The 20,000-nt window shown below is 42.7% G+C and overlaps 1 protein-coding gene across 2 annotated transcripts in view; it reads left to right on the top strand.

The window, feature by feature from the left end:
- LOC119486376 (copine-9) overlaps positions 1–20,000 on the top strand; it is a 148,012-nt gene that overhangs the window by 33,427 nt on the left and 94,585 nt on the right. For both annotated transcript variants that reach the window (XM_037766462.1, XM_037766469.1), the window contains exons 3-4: positions 507–553; positions 18,780–18,883. In XM_037766462.1, the coding sequence (XP_037622390.1) occupies positions 507–553; positions 18,780–18,883 (151 nt within the window). The remainder of the gene's footprint in view (positions 1–506; positions 554–18,779; positions 18,884–20,000) is intronic.

Genomic DNA, 20,000 nt, shown 5'->3' on the forward strand with positions numbered 1-20,000 from the left:
CAACGTCCGGTCCACACGCTCCACACTCTGCCTCGTAGAAAGAGATGATTTTTGTTTTATTTATTAACTAAGTCAACTTCTTGCAACAAAACATGGGAAGAACAATAGTTCTTTAATATTTCATGTATTCAAGGACTTCATTTCAATTCTGATTTAAATTGGATTTTTCCTTCTCTTATTGTTCTGCAGCAAAAAAACACTTCCTCGCAGGCACAATCACAGTTTAATGTTTTGTTTTACAACGCTCATTCATATTTCATGGATGCAGAATGTTACGTCTCAAACTCTTATTGTACATGTTATGAATATTTATGCTTTTATTATAGTTATTTTAGCTTCTTTTTGTAGGTGCTGTGATCTTTTAATTTATAGGAGCGCTGCAAGAGGAGAGCGGAGCGCAGTTCAGTAGCTGTACTGCTCTTGTGATTATCTGATTTAGACATTCTCATTTGCCTTGAAATGTACAAAGTGTATATCTCTAAACGTACATGTGTTTCTCTTCTCAGTGGTGGTGTTGTACGTGCAAGGCCTGGGGACCAAGGAGTGGAGAGAGGTGAGTCTTTAAACCCTTCAAAACTTCACATGAAACAGTACATTTGTTTTCTGATGCAGAGTTCATGGATTCAACATGTCAGGCTTTAAAGATTAAAGTGATAACTGGACTGATCAGAAAGCAAGGCGGTCCTGACAGTCTGTTAATTGTAGTTCCATATTAAAGCTGCAGGAGAAAAGATTCATTAGCGCCCTCAAAGTTAACACGATAATAACGTAATAATTTATTTATCTATCTATTTATTCATTTTTTTATCTATTACATTTTTATTTTCCATTTATTTATCTATTTTGTATTTTCCATTTTTATATGTATTTTAGACTTTACATTTAAATTGTTCAATATATTTATCGATTTTTTATTTTTCATTTTTTATATTTATTATTTATCTATTCATGTTTACTTTCAATTTTTATTTTTCATGTCTATTTATCTATTTATTTATTTTTTATATTTATGTATTTATATATTTTATTATACATAAGTAAGTACATATACTACATAAACTTTATGCATAAGTACCTGTGAGGGTTTCTGGATCAATATCTGTCATTGATCTGTGTTGTTCATTGATTTACAATAATAAATATATACATACATTTACATAAAGCAGCATATTAGTCCACTCCCATGTTGATGAGAGGATTAAATACTGGACTGATCTCCTTTAAGGTTCATTTAGAACAGATAACAATGTGATATTAATTTGCTATGAAATATTTAATCGACAGTCCTAATTTTTACTGTATCAATTAAGATATCTTCCAGAGTAAAAGTCCCTAGAAGTGTATGGGTCAACTTTTCCTCATGGTCTAGAGTTAAAAAAGTTCTCAATAAAAAAAAATCAATAAATCGTAATATCAAATCGTAATACTTAAAAATCTCAGTACATATGGAATCAGCACCCAAGTATTGTGATGGTATCGAATCGGTATTTAGTAGTAGTAGTAGCAGTAGCAGTAGTAGTAGTAGTAGTAGCAGTAGTAGCAGTAGCAGCAGTAGCAGTAGCAGCAGTAGCAGTAGCAGCAGTAGTAGCAGTAGCAGTAGTAGTAGTAGTAGCAGTAGTAGTAGCAGTAGTAGTAGTAGTAGCAGTAGTAGCAGCAGTAGCAGCAGTAGTAGCAGCAGTAGCAGTAGCAGTAGCAGTAGTAGTAGTAGTAGCAGTAGTAGTAGCAGTAGCAGTAGTAGCAGTAGCAGCGGCAGCGGCAGCGGTAGTAGCGGTAGTAGCGGTAGCGGCAGCGGCAGCAGCAGCAGCAGCAGCAGTAGCAGCAGTAGCAGTAGCAGTAGCAGCAGCAGCAGTAGCAGTGGTAGTAGTAGCAGTAGTAGTATGACATTGTTGGTACCGGTGGATTCATCAGGTTCTCTAGTTTCATATGATGCCAGTATCTTTACTCTAGCTTTAAAACTGAGCCGCCACAACCTCCAAAAACCCGTCGGAATTTTAAGAGGTTAATTAAAAATGTGTTAAAGAAATTAATGGCGTTAACAATAATTAGCGTTAACACGTTATTATTGCGTTAACTTTGACAACCCTCGGGTAAATACAAACTGCTCACTGGGAAAACCTTTACACCTCAGTCTCCTCGTGGTCGTTAGAATCTGGATATGAAGACATATGTTTTATGCTGCAGTTCACAAACTGTTGTTTGAAATGCTTTGGGAGTTTGACTGAGTGTGTATGGGAGAGAGGAAGAAGCACAGAAACACTTAAAGTCACTGATGAAATAAAACAAAAAAAGTCAAGGTTGAAAATAACAGCATCCTTTTAAAAAGCATTCGTCATTCTCAGCACATTACAGCCAACACGAACACGAACACAGCGACATGTTGAAGCATGGCCTGCTTCCCTCCAGTGAGGTCACAGCTAAAGAGAGACTAAGCAGGCGTGGAGCAGAATGTCCTGTGACGGTCATACTGATCAGAGTGTTTTATAACGGTCGTACTGATCAGAGTGTTTTATAACGGTCATACTGATCAGAGTGTTTTATAACGGTCATACTGATCAGAGCGTTTTACTGATCAGAGTGTTGTACTGATCAGAGTGTTTGATAACGGTCATACTGATCAGAGTGTTGTACTGATCAGAGTGTTTGATAACGGTTGTACTGATCAGAGTGTTTTACTGATCAGAGTGTTTTACTGATCAGAGTGTTTGATAGCGGTTGTACTGATCAGAGTGTTTGATAACGGTCATACTGATCAGAGTGTTTTAGTGATCAGAGTGTTTTATAACGGTCGTACTGATCAGAGTGTTTTATAACAGTCATACTGATCAAAGTGTTTTATAACGGTCATACTGATCAGAGTGTTTTACTGATCAGTGTTTTATAACGGTCATACTGATCAGAGTGTTTTACTGATCAGAGTGTTTTATAGCGGTCATACTGATCAGAGTGTTTTATAACGGTCGTACTGATCAGAGTGTTTTATAACGATCATACTGATCAGAGTGTTTTATAACGGTCATACTGATCAGAGTGTTTTACTGATCAGAGTGTTGTACTGATCAGAGTGTTTGATAACGGTTGTACTGATCAGAGTGTTTTACTGATCAGAGTGTTTTACTGATCAGAGTGTTTGATAGCGGTTGTACTGATCAGAGTGTTTGATAACGGTCATACTGATCAGAGTGTTTTAGTGATCAGAGTGTTTTATAACGGTCATACTGATCAGAGTGTTTTACTGATCAGAGTGTTTTATAACGGTCATACTGATCAGAGTGTTTTATAACAATCGTACTGATCAGAGTGTTTTATAACGGTCATACTGATCAGAGTGTTTTACTGATCAGAGTGTTTTATAACGGTCATACTGATCAGAGTGTTTGATAGCGGTTGTACTGATCAGAGTGTTTTCCTCATCAGAGTGTTTTATAGCAGGCAGAATGTGATAAAGCTGAGCCCCTCTGTGAAGCCCAAGCAGCCAAATATAGGAATTCATAAACTGGAAAAAACATCCGAGACGCGTCAGGAGGCCTCCAACACTCTGGCTGTGTAAACATATAGAAGACCTCATATATCTCCCTCTCTCTCTCTCCTCTCTGTCCTCTCTCTCTCTCTGTCCTCTCTCTCTCTCTCTCTCTCTCCCTCTCTCTCTCTCTCTCTCTGTCTCTCTCTCTCTCTCTCTCTGTCCTCTCTCTCCCTCTCTCTCTCTCTCTCTGTCTCTCTCTCTCTCTCTGTCCTCTCTCTCTCTCTCTCTGTCCTCTCTCTCTCTCTCTCTCTCTCTCTCTCCTCTCTGTCCTCTCTCTCTCTCTGTCATCTCTCTCTCTCTCTCCTCTCTGTCCTCTCTCTCTCTCTGTCCTCTCTCTCTCTCTCTCTCTCTCTCTCTCTCTCTCTCCTCTCTGTCCTCTCTTTCTCTCCCTCTCTCTCTCTTTCTCTCTCTCTGTCCTCTCTCTGTCCTCTCTCTCTCTCCTCTCTCTGTCCTCTCTCTGTCCTCTCTCTCTCCTCTCTCCCATCTCTCTCTCTCTCTCTCTCTCTCTCTCTCTCTCCTCTCTGTCCTCTCTTTCTCTCCCTCTCTCTCTCTTTCTCTCTCTCTGTCCTCTCTCTGTCCTCTCTCTCTCTCCTGTCTCCCATCTCTCTCTCTCTCTCTCTCTCTCTGTCCTCTCTCTGTCCTCTCTCTCTCCTCTCTCCCATCTCTCTCTCTCTCTCTCTCTCTCTCTCTCTCTGTCCTCTCTCTGTCCTCTCTCTCTCTCCTCTCTCCCATCTCTCTCTCTCTCTCTCTCTCTCTCTCTCTCTCTCTCTCTCTCTCTCTCTCTGTCTTGCAGTAATTTGTGCTATCAAAGAAAATCAGTCTCACCTCAGTGGGGATCCAAAAACATACACATAGATCTCAGTGAGCCTCAATCAGTCTCACAGGGAGCAACACACACACACACACACACACACACACACACACACACTGTAAGACGGTGGTGGAGCCGTATGGATCAGTTTGCAGGTATATGACTCTCCCTGTATACTACCTCATACTGTACTAGCAGTACAACCTCATACTATACTAGTAGTACAACCTCATACTATACTAGTAGTACAACCTCATACTATACTAGCAGTACAACCTCATACTATACTAGTAGTACAACCTCATACTATACTAGTAGTACAACCTCATACTATACTAGCAGTACAACCTCATACTGTACTAGCAGTACAACCTCATACTGTACTAGCAGTACAACCTCATACTGTACTAGCAGTACAACCTCATACTGTACTAGCAGTACAACCTCATACTATACTAGTAGTACAACCTCATACTATACTAGTAGTACAACCTCATACTATACTAGCAGTACAACCTCATACTGTACTAGCAGTACAACCTCATACTGTACTAGCAGTACAACCTCATACTGTACTAGCAGTACAACCTCATACTATACTAGTAGTACAACCTCATACTATACTAGCAGTACAACCTCATACTGTACTAGCAGTACAACCTCATACTGTACTAGCAGTACAACCTCATACTATACTAGCAGTACAACCTCATACTGTACTAGTAATACAACCTCATACTGTACTAGTAATACAACCTCATACTATACTAGCAGTACAACCTCATACTGTACTAGTAATACAACCTCATACTATACTAGCAGTACAACCTCATACTGTACTAGTAATACAACCTCATACTATACTAGCAGTACAACCTCATACTATACTAGCAGTACAACCTCATACTGTACTAGTAATACAACCTCATGCTATACTAGCAGTACAACCTCATACTATACTAGCAGTACAACCTCATACTGTACTAGTAATACAACCTCATACTATACTAGCAGTACAACCTCATACTATACTAGCAGTACAACCTCATACTATACTAGCAGTACAACCTCATACTGTACTAGCAGTACAACCTCATACTGTACTAGTAATACAACCTCATACTATACTAGCAGTACAACCTCATACTGTACTAGCAGTACAACCTCATACTGTACTAGCAATACAACCTCATACTATACTAGCAGTACAACCTCATACTGTACTAGTAATACAACCTCATACTATACTAGCAGTACAACCTCATACTGTACTAGTAATACAACCTCATACTATACTAGCAGTACAACCTCATACTGTACTAGTAATACAACCTCATAATATACTAGCAGTACAACCTCATACTATACTAGCAGTACAACCTCATACTGTACTAGTAATACAACCTCATACTATACTAGCAGTACAACCTCATACTGTACTAGTAATACAACCTCATACTATACTAGCAGTACAACCTCATACTGTACTAGTAATACAACCTCATACTATACTAGCAGTACAACCTCATACTGTACTAGTAATACAACCTCATACTATACTAGCAGTACAACCTCATACTATACTAGTACAACCTCATACTATACTAGTAGTACAACGTCATACTATACTAGTAGTACAACCTCATACTATACTAGTACAACTAGTACAACCTCATACTATACTAGCAGTACAACCTCATACTATACTAGCAGTACAACCTCATACTATACTAGCAGTACAACCTCATACTATACTAGTAGTACTACCTCATACTATACTAGTAGAACAACCTCATACTATACTAGCAGTACAACCTCATACTATACTAGCAGTACAACCTCATACTATACTAGTACAACCTCATACTATACTAGTAGTACAACGTCATACTATACTAGTAGTACAACCTCATACTATACTAGTACAACCTCATACTATACTAGCAGTACAACCTCATACTATACTAGTAGAACAACCTCATACTGTACTAGCAGTACAACCTCATACTATACTAGCAGTACAACCTCATACTGTACTAGTAATACAACCTCATACTATACTAGCAGTACAACCTCATACTATACTAGTACAACGTCATACTATACTAGTAGTACAACGTCATACTATACTAGTAGTACAACCTCATACTATACTAGTACAACCTCATACTATACTAGCAGTACAACCTCATACTATACTAGCAGTACAACCTCATACTATACTAGCAGTACAACCTCATACTATACTAGTAGTACTACCTCATACTAAACTAGTAGAACAACCTCATACTCTACTAGCAGTACAACCTCATACTATACTAGCAGTACAACCTCATACTATACTAGCAGTACAACCTCATACTATACTAGTAGTACTACCTCATACTATACTAGTAGTACAACCTCATACTATACTAGTACAACCTCATACTATACTAGTAGTACAACCTCATACTATACTAGTACAACCTCATACTATACTAGCAGTACAACCTCATACTATACTAGCAGTACAACCTCATACTATACTAGTAGTACTACCTCATACTATACTAGTAGTACAACCTCATACTATACTAGTACAACCTCATACTATACTAGCAGTACAACCTCATACTATACTAGTAGTACAACCTCATACTATACTAGTACAACCTCATACTATACTAGCAGTACAACCTCATACTATACTAGCAGTACAACCTCATACTATACTAGCAGTACAACCTCATACTATACTAGTAGTACTACCTCATACTAAACTAGTAGAACAACCTCATACTCTACTAGCAGTACAACCTCATACTATACTAGCAGTACAACCTCATACTATACTAGCAGTACAACCTCATACTATACTAGTAGTACTACCTCATACTATACTAGTAGTACAACCTCATACTATACTAGTACAACCTCATACTATACTAGTAGTACAACCTCATACTATACTAGTACAACCTCATACTATACTAGCAGTACAACCTCATACTATACTAGCAGTACAACCTCATACTATACTAGCAGTACAACCTCATACTATACTAGTAGAACAACCTCATACTATACTAGTAGAACAACCTCATACTATACTAGCAGTACAACCTCATACTATACTAGCAGTACAACCTCATACTATACTAGTAGAACAACCTCATACTATACTAGTAGTATGTACTGATTTGGCCAAAATGAAGCATGTAGTATGCAAACAAAAGCAAAGTCTACAGTGTGACAAAAACACCTGGATGTCGTACTGATTTGGAATAAATCTCCAGTCTGCCTCACCTACTGTATCCCACGATGCAAAACGCTGGACCGCTACAGGCTACGGTTAAAACAACGATCTATTCCTTATAGCTCTCTTTTATGTGTAGGTTGCAGGGTTTGCTCCTTTCAGCTTGACTGATCGACCTAAACAAGTTTCTGTCGCGCTTATAGAGGCAATAATACCCTTTTAAACTTCAGAGTGAGTTGCTGGGAAGATTTCCGGTCGCTTGGAGCGATAGAGCAGTAATCCTATCACAGATTTAGAAACTGTGCAGGATAAACTCTCAAGCCTCCACCTAAGCAACGACATCACAGTTGAAAAATATCACAAAATGCCTCTCGCTTCTGTGAGAAGATAAAAGTTTATCTGGGAGCATCCTAAACTTTATTTTCCTCGCCGCCTCGCTATCTCAGCAGCTTTTCTCCTCTTGCCGGTGAATTTCCCGGGCCTTTTGCCGTCGATTACAGCAGCAACGGAGGCACGTGGTTTGGCTGTGAATGCATTTTCCGCTGATTGAAGAGCAGAGAAGCTTTCTTCAGGCCCGGGTTGCCAGTTTGGAGCGCAGCCACAGTTGGAGAGCTTCCATATGGTTCCAGGTCCCACTCGGCTGCCCACTTCCTCCTCGTACAGTCGCCTCGGACGTTAGTGTAGCTGTCTGTCAGCGGGCGACGGGAAACAAGCATCCTCCCTGCGACACGTGCATTGTCACCAGCTTGTAGTGCGTGGGCTCTCTGAACACATTTCAGATCTGGCTCGAGGCACTTTTTGATGCAATTAGCAGAAATCTAATTCTCACACTAATGTGGAGAAAAAAATAATTAGAGCTCTGCCAAAAAAACTTGTGGGTGACGGAGAAGAAACTGCACCGAAAACTTACTAAACAAAAGGAGAACTATCTAAAACAGAGCTTATTAAAAGATGCTTCTCGTCAGTGTGTGTGTGTGTGTGTGTGTGTGTGTGTGTGTGTGCTCATATTCTATTATATGAAACCAATCTCCTACTGTACCCCTCGTCTCTGTCAGTGTTGGCCTTGTTACCCAAAACACTTGATATAGAGCTCCTCTCTCTTTGCTCATCTCAGAAATAATTCTACTTATTATTCTTCCGTCTCACCTCCAGAAGAGGTCATTTCAGACTTTTCTCCCTCTGAAAATCCGTTTCTTGTCCTGTGAATGAACAGGAAGGTGGGCAGTGTCAATGTTCTCATTAAATAATAAACTCTGTATATCTGGGAAATCTCGTAGAGCTTTGTTGTGTTTAGCGTGTATCCGCATCAACTGATTATAAGGAAAGGGAATTAAGGGATGGAAATGCACTGTCAGATTGGTTGTAGATTGTGTATAATTATGGAAATAGTATCTCTGGCTGGCCTGAGGCAAACTAAGCAGCTGCTCGGGGCCTCCAGGGGCCCCCAAATGAACTGAAAATGGAAACTCTCGTTGGGTTCCACTGTTCATTTTTGTCAATTATTTAAAGCTCTATTAATCAATATTTTATATAAAAACTGGATTTAATGACTCACTTAAAGGGGATTGCTTGTATTGACAAACCCACAGATAATTCTCACTCTGACTTCTCCCTTAATGAGGCTGTCGAGAGGCGAAGTCCCTCCTCTCACGGCAGGTTCATATTTACCATTTGAAATCGGTGCGTCCAGGATAGACAATGTAAGGGAAAATTACATTGTATGTAATGATGTCTCTTTATGCAACAGTGGAAAGTTACTGTCTGTGTGCTCTTCGTCTCATGTAGTGGGAAAGTACTGAGTGTTGAGTTTTACTGGGACACTGTTTGAGTAAAATAACTCCTTATCTGTGCCAAACAACTCCTTTTCTCACAGTCCCTGTTGTAGATTTCTATATACTCACATTGTAATAATCTCCTGGAGTGCACTCTTCTGCAGACTTTGTGCGACTCTGTATAACCAGTGCCTCTTCTTGCAAGAATAAAATACAATACAAACAAATACTTAACAAACGCTAAGTTAACGCTCCCGGACGGTGAACTGGAGACAGTGAACGCAGCATCGTGGCTGCTATAGTAACTCTCCTGAAGGTGAACTGGAGACAGTGAACGCAGCATCGTGGCTGCTACAGTAACTCTCCTGAAGGTGAACTGGAGACAGTGAACGCAGCATCGTGGCTGCTATAGTAACTCTTCAGACGGTGAACTGGAGACAGTGAACGCAGCATCGTGGCTGCTACAGTAACTCTCCTGAAGGTGAACTGGAGACAGTGAACGCAGCATCGTGGCTGCTACAGTAACTCTCCTGACGGTGAACTGGAGCCAGTGAACGCAGCACCGTGGCTGCTACAGTAACTCTCCAGACGGTGAACTGGAGACAGTGAACGCAGCATCGTGGCTGCTACAGTAACTCTCCTGACGGTGAACTGGAGACAGTGAACGCAGCATCGTGGCTGCTACAGTAACTCTCCAGATGGTGAACTGGAGACAGTGAACGCAGCACCGTGGCTGCTACAGTAACTCTCCAGATGGTGAACTGGAGACAGTGAACGCAGCACCGTGGCTGCTACAGTAACTCTCCTGACGGTGAACTGGAGACAGTGAACGCAGCACCGTGGCTGCTACAGTAACTCTCCTGACGGTGAACTGGAGACAGTGAACGCAGCATCGTGGCTGCTACAGTAACTCTCCAGACGGTGAACTGGAGACAGTGAACGCAGCACCGTGGCTGCTACAGTAACTCTCCAGATGGTGAACTGGAGACAGTGAACGCAGCACCGTGGCTGCTACAGTAACTCTCCTGACGGTGAACTGGAGACAGTGAACGCAGCACCGTGGCTGCTACAGTAACTCTCCTGACGGTGAACTGGAGACAGTGAACGCAGCATCGTGGCTGCTATAGTAACTCTCCAGACGGTGAACTGGAGACAGTGAACGCAGCATCGTGGCTGCTACAGTAACTCTCCAGATGGTGAACTGGAGACAGTGAACGCAGCACCGTGGCTGCTACAGTAACTCTCCAGATGGTGAACTGGAGACAGTGAACGCAGCACCGTGGCTGCTACAGTAACTCTCCAGATGGTGAACTGGAGACAGTGAACGCAGCATCGTGGCTGCTACTCTCCTGACGGTGAACTGGAGACAGTGAACGCAGCATCGTGGCTGCTACAGTAACTCTCCAGATGGTGAACTGGAGACAGTGATCGCAGCACCGTGGCTGCTACAGTAACTCTCCAGATGGTGAACTGGAGACAGTGAACGCAGCACCGTGGCTGCTACAGTAACTCTCCAGATGGTGAACTGGAGACAGTGAACGCAGCACCGTGGCTGCTACAGTAACTCTCCTGACGGTGAACTGGAGACAGTGAACGCAGCATCGTGGCTGCTACAGTAACTCTCCAGATGGTGAACTGGAGACAGTGAACGCAGCACCGTGGCTGCTACAGTAACTCTCCTGATGGTGAACTGGAGACAGTGAACGCAGCACCGTGGCTGCTACAGTAACTCTCCAGATGGTGAACTGGAGACAGTGAACGCAGCACCGTGGCTGCTACAGTAACTCTCCTGACGGTGAACTGGAGACAGTGAACGCAGCACCGTGGCTGCTACAGTAACTCTCCTGACGGTGAACTGGAGACAGTGAACGCAGCATCGTGGCTGCTATAGTAACTCTCCAGACGGTGAACTGGAGACAGTGAACGCAGCATCGTGGCTGCTACAGTAACTCTCCAGATGGTGAACTGGAGACAGTGAACGCAGCACCGTGGCTGCTACAGTAACTCTCCAGAAGGTGAACTGGAGACAGTGAACGCAGCATCGTGGCTGCTACAGTAACTCTCCTGACGGTGAACTGGAGACAGTGAACGCAGCATCGTGGCTGCTACAGTAACTCTCCAGATGGTGAACTGGAGACAGTGAACGCAGCACCGTGGCTGCTACAGTAACTCTCCAGATGGTGAACTGGAGACAGTGAACGCAGCACCGTGGCTGCTACAGTAACTCTCCAGATGGTGAACTGGAGACAGTGAACGCAGCACCGTGGCTGCTACAGTAACTCTCCTGACGGTGAACTGGAGACAGTGAACGCAGCACCGTGGCTGCTACAGTAACTCTCCTGACGGTGAACTGGAGACAGTGAACGCAGCATCGTGGCTGCTATAGTAACTCTCCAGACGGTGAACTGGAGACAGTGAACGCAGCATCGTGGCTGCTACAGTAACTCTCCAGACGGTGAACTGGAGACAGTGAACGCAGCATCGTGGCTGCTACAGTAACTCTCCAGACGGTGAACTGGAGACAGTGAACGCAGCATCGTGGCTGCTACAGTAACTCTCCAGATGGTGAACTGGAGACTGAGTTGTCTGTTGTGTTCATACACTGCAGCTGGAGCACCGCTGCATGCGACGCACTAATCTTGTCGGTTAATGGTTAATAATCGGTTAACCATGGTCGGTTATCGGTTTCAAAATTAGCATCCCTAGAGCGTAACAATCAGGATAACAGTGTACAATACATATAGTAAAACGTAGCTAGCTTACCTCCAATTCTCTCTGGACAGGACATACTGTCCACGTCTTCCTCGCCATCTGAGAGTCCATATACGCCGCCACCAGACAGGGCGGCTCAGACGATCAAGGCGACACGTTTCTGCCTTGTTAGCATTGTGACCTGTACAGACCTCTGCTGACAAACTTTACCTGCCTCGGAGCTTTCAAACAAATCTTTGATGACAACTGTCAACAGCCAGAACGGCCCACAGCGGCCCACGGGCCGTGTTCTTTCCATTTTACACGTACAGTGTGATCACTCAGATCGTGGCTGACGATCGGACCGTACGGTGTGAGCACATAAACCGTGATCTTTGGCTTCACATGGTAGACGATCTCCTGGTACAGGAGGAGGAGGAGTTACACATCAACATTTCTGAACTGGTACAGTGTGTGCTCAGCTTGAAGTGTTTCCAGCAGACATCGCTGCCTCCCTCCCTCTCTCGCTTCATTAGCTCATTTCTGACAGTTCCTGACTGCCAGCCTAGCCCGTTCCCCCAGGAGGCACACGTCGCCATGCTAACCTACTTTTTCAACATCTTATGGGGAATAACAATAATGATCCTTTCCCCATTTCAACTGACATTTTGTGACCACATCGATGGTGTTACATGCATTTCTGGATCCCTGATCCGTCGGGACGAACCCCCCCTTCCTCCGTCCGTCTCTCTGTCCTGCTTTCTCTCCGTCTATCTCCTCCACTTGTAGACACTTCATTACAGATGAAAGAGACTCAAATAGAGAGAAAAGCTGCCCTGATTGCCTCGATGCTGCCAGGCTATTTTGCTGCTCACACACACACATGTACAGATTTTAATGGACTGTCTTGTGCCGGAACCCCCCCCAAGCTTCACTTTACTCATCAGCCACCGAGGGAAAGGGTCTTCTGAAATTAGGAGATGCTCCTCTACTACTGTGTTGCGTCATGCGTTTGATTGAACGTGATGCAACTCTGCAGTGTGCGAGGACAACAGGGACATATCCAAGGGCACTCATTATTTTGGATGATTGCTGTGCAGCAGCCTGGTGTTGGTTGCTCATAGTGGGATCCAGGTACTTCCATTCAATTCAATTCAAAATACTTTATTCGGCCCTCAAGGGGCAATTCAAGGCAAGCGAGCATGCAAATAGAAATATACACAGACAATTCATTTACACACATTAAACTCTTCCACTCCAGAATTGATCAAAATGATCAATAATCCCTCCAGAATACCACATTCAGACACCGAGACCTTGAGGAACACCAGAGAAAAGGACTTTTGACATTTGGATGATGTTTTGGTGATTGGATGGCGAGCACTTGTGTTGTGTTGCTCTGCTCAGAAACCCCCTTATTGCCAATGTAGCTAGGAAAGCCATCCATCCTCTGAATGCTCTAGGTCTCTAGTCTGATCCATCCATCCTCTGAATGTTCTAGGTCTCTAGTCTGATCCATCCATCCTCTGAATGCTCTAGGTCTCTAGTCTGATCCATCCATCCTCTGAATGTTCTAGGTCTCTAGTCTGATCCATCCATCCTCTGAATGCTCTAGGTCTCTAGTCTGATCCATCCATCCTCTGAATGCTCTAGGTCTCTAGTCTGATCCATCCATCCTCTGAATGCTTTAGGTCTCTAGTTTGATCCATTCATCCTCTGAATGCTCTATGTCTCTAGTCTGATCCATCCATCCTCTGAATGCTCTAGGTCTCTAGTCTGATCCATCCATCCTCTGAATGCTCTAGGTCTCTAGTTTGATCCATCCATCCTCTGAATGCTCTAGGTCTCTAGTCTGATCCATCCATCCTCTGAATGCTCTAGGTCTCTAATCTGATCCATCCATCCTCTGAATGCTCTAGGTCTCTAGTCTGATCCATCCATCCTCTGAATGCTCTAGGTCTCTAGCTTGATCCATCCATCCTCTGAATGCTCTAGGTCTCTAGTTTGATCCATCCATCCTCTGAATGCTCTAGGTCTCTAGTTTGATCCATCCATCCTCTGAATGCTCTAGGTCTCTAGTCTGATCCATCCATCCTCTGAATGCTCTAGGTCTCTAATCTGATCCATCCATCCTCTGAATGCTCTAGGTCTCTAGTCTGATCCATCCATCCTCTGAATGCTCTAGGTCTCTAGCTTGATCCATCCATCCTCTGAATGCTCTAGGTCTCTAGTTTGATCCATCCATCCTCTGAATGCTTTAGGTCTCTAGTCTGATCCATCCATCCTCTGAATGCTTTAGGTCTCTAGTTTGATCCATCCATCCTCTGAATGCTCTAGGTCTCTAGTCTGATCCATCCATCCTCTGAATGCTCTAGGTCTCTAGTCTGATCCATCCATCCTCTGAATGCTCTAGGTCTCTAGTCTGATCCATCCATCCTCTGAATGCTCTAGGTCTCTAGTCTGATCCATCCATCCTCTGAATGCTCTAGGTCTCTAGTTTGATCCATCCATCCTCTGAATGCTCTAGATCTCTAGTTGGATCCACCAGAGTCTCAGCTTTACAGAGAGACACAATTTATGGACTTCAACACTGTTTAGGGACCCCAGTATGCAGAAATATGCAAACACACAATTTTAGAATAGGAGACAATAACACATTTAAACTGCATGTGATTATCATAAAGTGGGCATGTCTGTAAAGGGGAGACTCGTGGGTACCCATAGAACCCTTTTACATTCACTGATCTGGAGGTCAGAGGTCAAGGGACCCCTTTGAAAATGGACATGACAGTTTTGCCTTCGCCAAAATGTAACCATGCCTTTGAGGCGTTACTGAGCCTCCTTCCCGACAATCTAACATGACATGGCTGGTACCGATGGATTCATCAGGTACCTGCTAGAACCTGCTACAGCCTCTGAAAGATAGGAAAGTCGGTCTGGATCGCCTGCCGTTCTCAGGGTGTTCTCAACATTTTTCTGTTTAAAATAAATATAATGGTCATTATGAAAGGCAAACTGTGTAGAAAGAAAGAGAGGGCTGTCGGTGTTGACAACACATGGGTGAGAGGCGTAACAGTTCAGCAAGGTTGCCATCACGCGCTGCTCACACAGGCAGTATGGGCCGGGCGGGGCTGTGCAGGTCAAACGTATTGATTAGCCTATATTTAAACTTCCTTGCGCATATTGACCAGTTGATATTGGTTAAACTTTTTTTGTTTGTTGATAAAACAGAAATGTCTTTATTACATTTAAAACTATATCACACATCTGAGTACGACTGTCCTGCACCAAAGGATACGATACGATTTTTATCTGTAAAACTGAGTTTCTCCACAAAGAATCACACATTAAATCCTGTGTTTACCAGAGATGTGCTCAGAGGTTTCATGAGCACATCTCTTAAGTCATTCTGCATGTAAAAAGCATTAAAACATATGACTAAAGAAATCTTAGTCGGCTAAGACCAAACAACCTGTTAGTTGACTGAGAGGGGGCAGCCCTACATCTGAGACCTTTTAGTTACTTTTCTTCCTAATGGGGACTTCTGCAGTTTATTTAAATGCTAAATCTAATCAGGGTACAAAATAATATAATCGAATCTATATTTATTTTGTGCTTGTAGATTTCATTTATTGATTTCCCTGCTCTGTGCTTTCCTCTCTGTCTCAAAGAAACAAACCAAACAAAAGTAGTGACAGCTTTTGGGACTATATCTGTAATAGGTCCTCCTTGCAGGTCCTTGTTTTGTAATATGATTTATGGGCAGCAGGCAGCATGGTCTTCCAGTACGATGCTGTCACTGCCGGATCAAAAGATTGTGATGCAACAGTGAGCCAAGAAGTTTGCAATCCCCCCGCCCCCCCTCAGCCTCTTAAAGCCAGTGGGAATACGAAGAGTCTCTCTCCGTCCCGTCCCTCGAGGCATGTCGGAGCTCTTCCACTGTGAAGTCAGGGAGAACAGTTAACAAGTAAATATGAAACAAAGGGCTCGGTGGGGTGAGGGCGTGACTGCTGGCTGTCAGCAGAGCAGCGGTGGCAGGAAGTCTTTACGTTTCTGTCCACGACACTAACTCGCTGCTCCGCCTCAACCCAGAACCGCTGCACTGCAGGAGGGAGGAGGCTCTCTCCATGTCTGCTCTGTACAGACTAGTATACGGATGGTATTAAAGGGACTGTTTGTAACTTCTTCCACCTATAAATCAGTGCTGGTCAATATCATCAAGTAGAACTTTAAAATGTCTCAGAGGAACGAGAGTCTCTACCTTGAGTTTGTTTTGTAGTTTATTCCAGTAGCCTGATGCGTAGCAGCAGAAACTAGTCGTCCCGGTCGGTCCCAGTTGGTACGAGGAACATTTAAAGCCAAACTATTCTGTGATAAGATGTCATGGATTGAACTCAACTAAAGATATTAATTAAATATGTTGACAAATTAAATAACACAGCCTCATGATCAGGAGTAATATCTAGTTCTGCCTTTGCCAATTTGATATCCTTCCACAAAGAATCCGGATTAAACAGCTCAGCAGAGCCTTCGTTTGTTCTCTTTAGATAATGAGCTCATTAAAATGATTCTGTACATTTTAAACTGAGCAACTCTGGCAGCTCTCCCTGTGTCTGATGACCGACGTGGAGCTTCCAAAACCAAAGAAATCATTCAGTCATTTACATTCTCCAACCGATATAAAGACTGAGCTTTAATGTAACTCCAAGTGAGATCATCCAATCACACATTTAACCCTTTGTGCCCGAAGACTAAATTTACTATGACAAGGAAAAATGTTTGAGAAACATTGATAAATGTTATCCATATGAAATGTTTTTTACACTACGTATGTGTGCTTATCGTTGATATTCAACTTGTTATGAGTTCATAGATACCAAATCCACACATTAAATAGATATGTAGAAATTAAAGGAGCTCCTTGTGTTGTCTGATTAAAGGGCAATCCTCTGTGAAGTTCTAGCTAGCTGCTGAATCCTTTTATCATGACATGCACATATTCAGTAATGCAAACTAAATGAAAACATCACTGACTTTGCACCGATTTAATAATTAAATACAATTTCTACTCACCAAATAATCAGTAGGATGTGGATGGATGAAGAAAAGAACGGATCCAGCCTCACGTGTGCAGTTCAGATGAAATTGATCTTCCCAGAATTAAAACAATACTGCACGATACTGTTACTGAAGATACTTTGGACGGTTGATCAGCAGTAAAGTACAGTATTTTAAGAATACATTATCGTTCTGACCAGGGTCTGAATGACCTTTCTTCACTTCCTGCCACTGCGGCACTAGAGTATTTTTATTATCTGCCACTTTTGAAATCTCTGCGCTAAATGAAGGAATAACATTTTAGATCTGATGTCATTCAATGTTCCATATATTTAACATAAAAACATTTTATACACGGTAAATTACAGTGTTGGAGTTACACCGTGGAGGGAGGGTAGTGTACTCAGTACTGAACTGTACTTTGTTCATGGGTTTGTTCATCTATAGTGGTTGTTAATGATTATGATTATTAAAATATTTGCTTTGATTATAAAAATTCTTGGTAAGTTGTTATGAAGTTCAACAGGTCATAATTCTCTCTTTAATATCTATTTTATATTGATGTGAAAACATCTCCTTCAAACAACTGGATTTATTCAAGTTTCTCACCAAAAACTACATTTTACCAGATTACATTTGAACGCATCACGATAACGTCATTTACCTTTACCCAATAGTCATTTTTCCTGAGCCGACCCTGAACGCCTCATAACAATAACTCAATGGCACCTCCGTTAACGTTAGTATCTCCGTTATTTATCCAGTCAGGACTGAGCTGCTAACGGCTGCTAACAGCTAACGTTACTAACTCCTGCTGATGTGAACAGGTTTGTTGTTCAGTGTCTCTTTATCAGGTAGAAATAGGGTGCGTCCCCTCAGGTTTAGTAGCGCCACGCTGTTGAGAGCTTTTTTTTCTCTCCGCCGTGTCTCCGGTCAAACAAACTGAAACATGATGTAGCGTGCGTCTGCGTCATTGTGCAGCGTAACTGTGGGAAAGCATCAATAAGAGGAATCGATGGTCACGGAGACATGAGATGTCAAGAAAGAGGACAACTACTGTTCTCTGTTCCATCTCTAGTGTTTTCTCTGCCTGCCAACGTGACGGATGTCCTGATGATTTCACCCGCCACTGTCAACACTTTACCCTCATTTGGCGGGCGGCGGGTGCTAAGTTCAGACCCTGGTTGTGTGAATAAACGGCCAATGAGAGTCATTTTAACAGATTTTCTTTGTATTATCAGTAAAGCTCTGTTTTTTTAGCAATAACAGGTTAATACTGTTTTTATCCTGCTGTAAACTAACAGCAATCATTTACAGTGCACATTCAACTACTGTTTTTATCCTAAAATATAATGACGTCTATTGCAAAAACAGTATTCCCATCATGTGCCCAAATACTAGATACAGTATGAAATTCACTTTTCAACCAAACGGTTTGACTGATTTTGAAAATGTCTTCACATTTGTGCTCATCAGTTTTAGGCACAAATGGGTTAAATGACTAATGAAGTAGTTTGAGTTCATCACAGTCAAGTGTTTGCTGGTGGAGAAGTTGGAAACCTCCAACAGAAGCAACAGAGCAGTAGGAGTTAACCCTCCTCCAGTGTTTGTTGCTGAATGTACAGATTGATCGCTGTGGTGTTGACTGTCTCTTCCTCTCTGTGTCTCTTCTCTGTGTCTTTCCACCAGTTTGGTCGGACAGAAGTGATCGATAACACACTGAACCCCGACTTTGTGAGGAAGTTTGTCCTGGATTTCTTCTTTGAAGAGAAGCAGAACCTTCGCTTTGATGTGTAAGTGGGAACATCTCCGCCTTTTCCCTCCACAGCGCCGCCGTCTCTTTCCTTTGTTATACCAGGGAAGGACTTCAATCAAACCTCCTCTCATTCTGGCCAGCTGACTCATACCCACGAGGTTTGGAAACCTCCAGTCAGCGCTGATTAACAGAACAACATTTAGACGCTCATCTAACTGTTAGACAGTAAATGAGCAGATGTCTTCATCTCTTTGGGTTTCCATTGGAAGACTCCCAAAACAAAATGGATTTGTAAAATGGAGAAGTCAATATTGGAAAACAATACCTCAAAAATCACACAAGCCGTCCAGGAGCTCAGCTTGATCTGTTCATTTAGTCAGCGGGAGATGAAAGCCTGAAACTTTGTTTGACTTTCTGCACATTTATTTTCTATCATGGACGTTTCTAGTACCAAGTAGCCTTTGGTCTCCACCGTTTCAGAAAATATAAATGTCATTGGGCAGTAAATGTATTAAATGTGATTATCGAGGCTTTTTAGCTGCGACCAGCAGCTCTAGAGCTCGTCTGGCGGTCAGACCTTTTCCTACCTTCTTGGCGGCCACAGTTTTGGCCCTAAGAGGCTGAAGTTTGGCGTGGAGGTCAAGTACAGTATGTGTGTGTGAAGCATAGACTGTACATGTAGATGGTTGACACGCCTTCACTTCCTCCCATTGTCATTCACAGCTGTCGATCAAAGCTGTCAATCATGACGTCCCGCCCCCTTTTATAGCATCAAATAACTACTAAAACCAAACTGATCAGAAGAATGAACACTTGAACGTATATCAGCGTAAAGAATAGGGTGCATCCCCTGGATGTGTCAGTAGTGAGTTTAATGCGTCCCAAACATATTTTCTATCGTCCCCAGGATGACGGGACGCCGTTAGTCTCGAGCGCTGACGGTACTGTAGAAAAACAAATACCGTCACGTTTTCACAATTTTGGCATCGACTTGGTACCGAAGTATCGGTTCTTGTGACATCCCTAATAGGTCCAATAAAATGTAAACCCAACATGATCCTTTCTGCGTCATCGTGGCCGCTGGGGTCCAGACGGGTCTGCCGAGGTTCGTTCTGTCAGGCGTCTGACCCATCTGTGTGACACCAAAACAAAGA

Source organism: Sebastes umbrosus, chromosome 1 (assembly GCF_015220745.1).
Source record: "Sebastes umbrosus isolate fSebUmb1 chromosome 1, fSebUmb1.pri, whole genome shotgun sequence".
NCBI lineage: Eukaryota > Metazoa > Chordata > Actinopteri > Perciformes > Sebastidae > Sebastes > Sebastes umbrosus.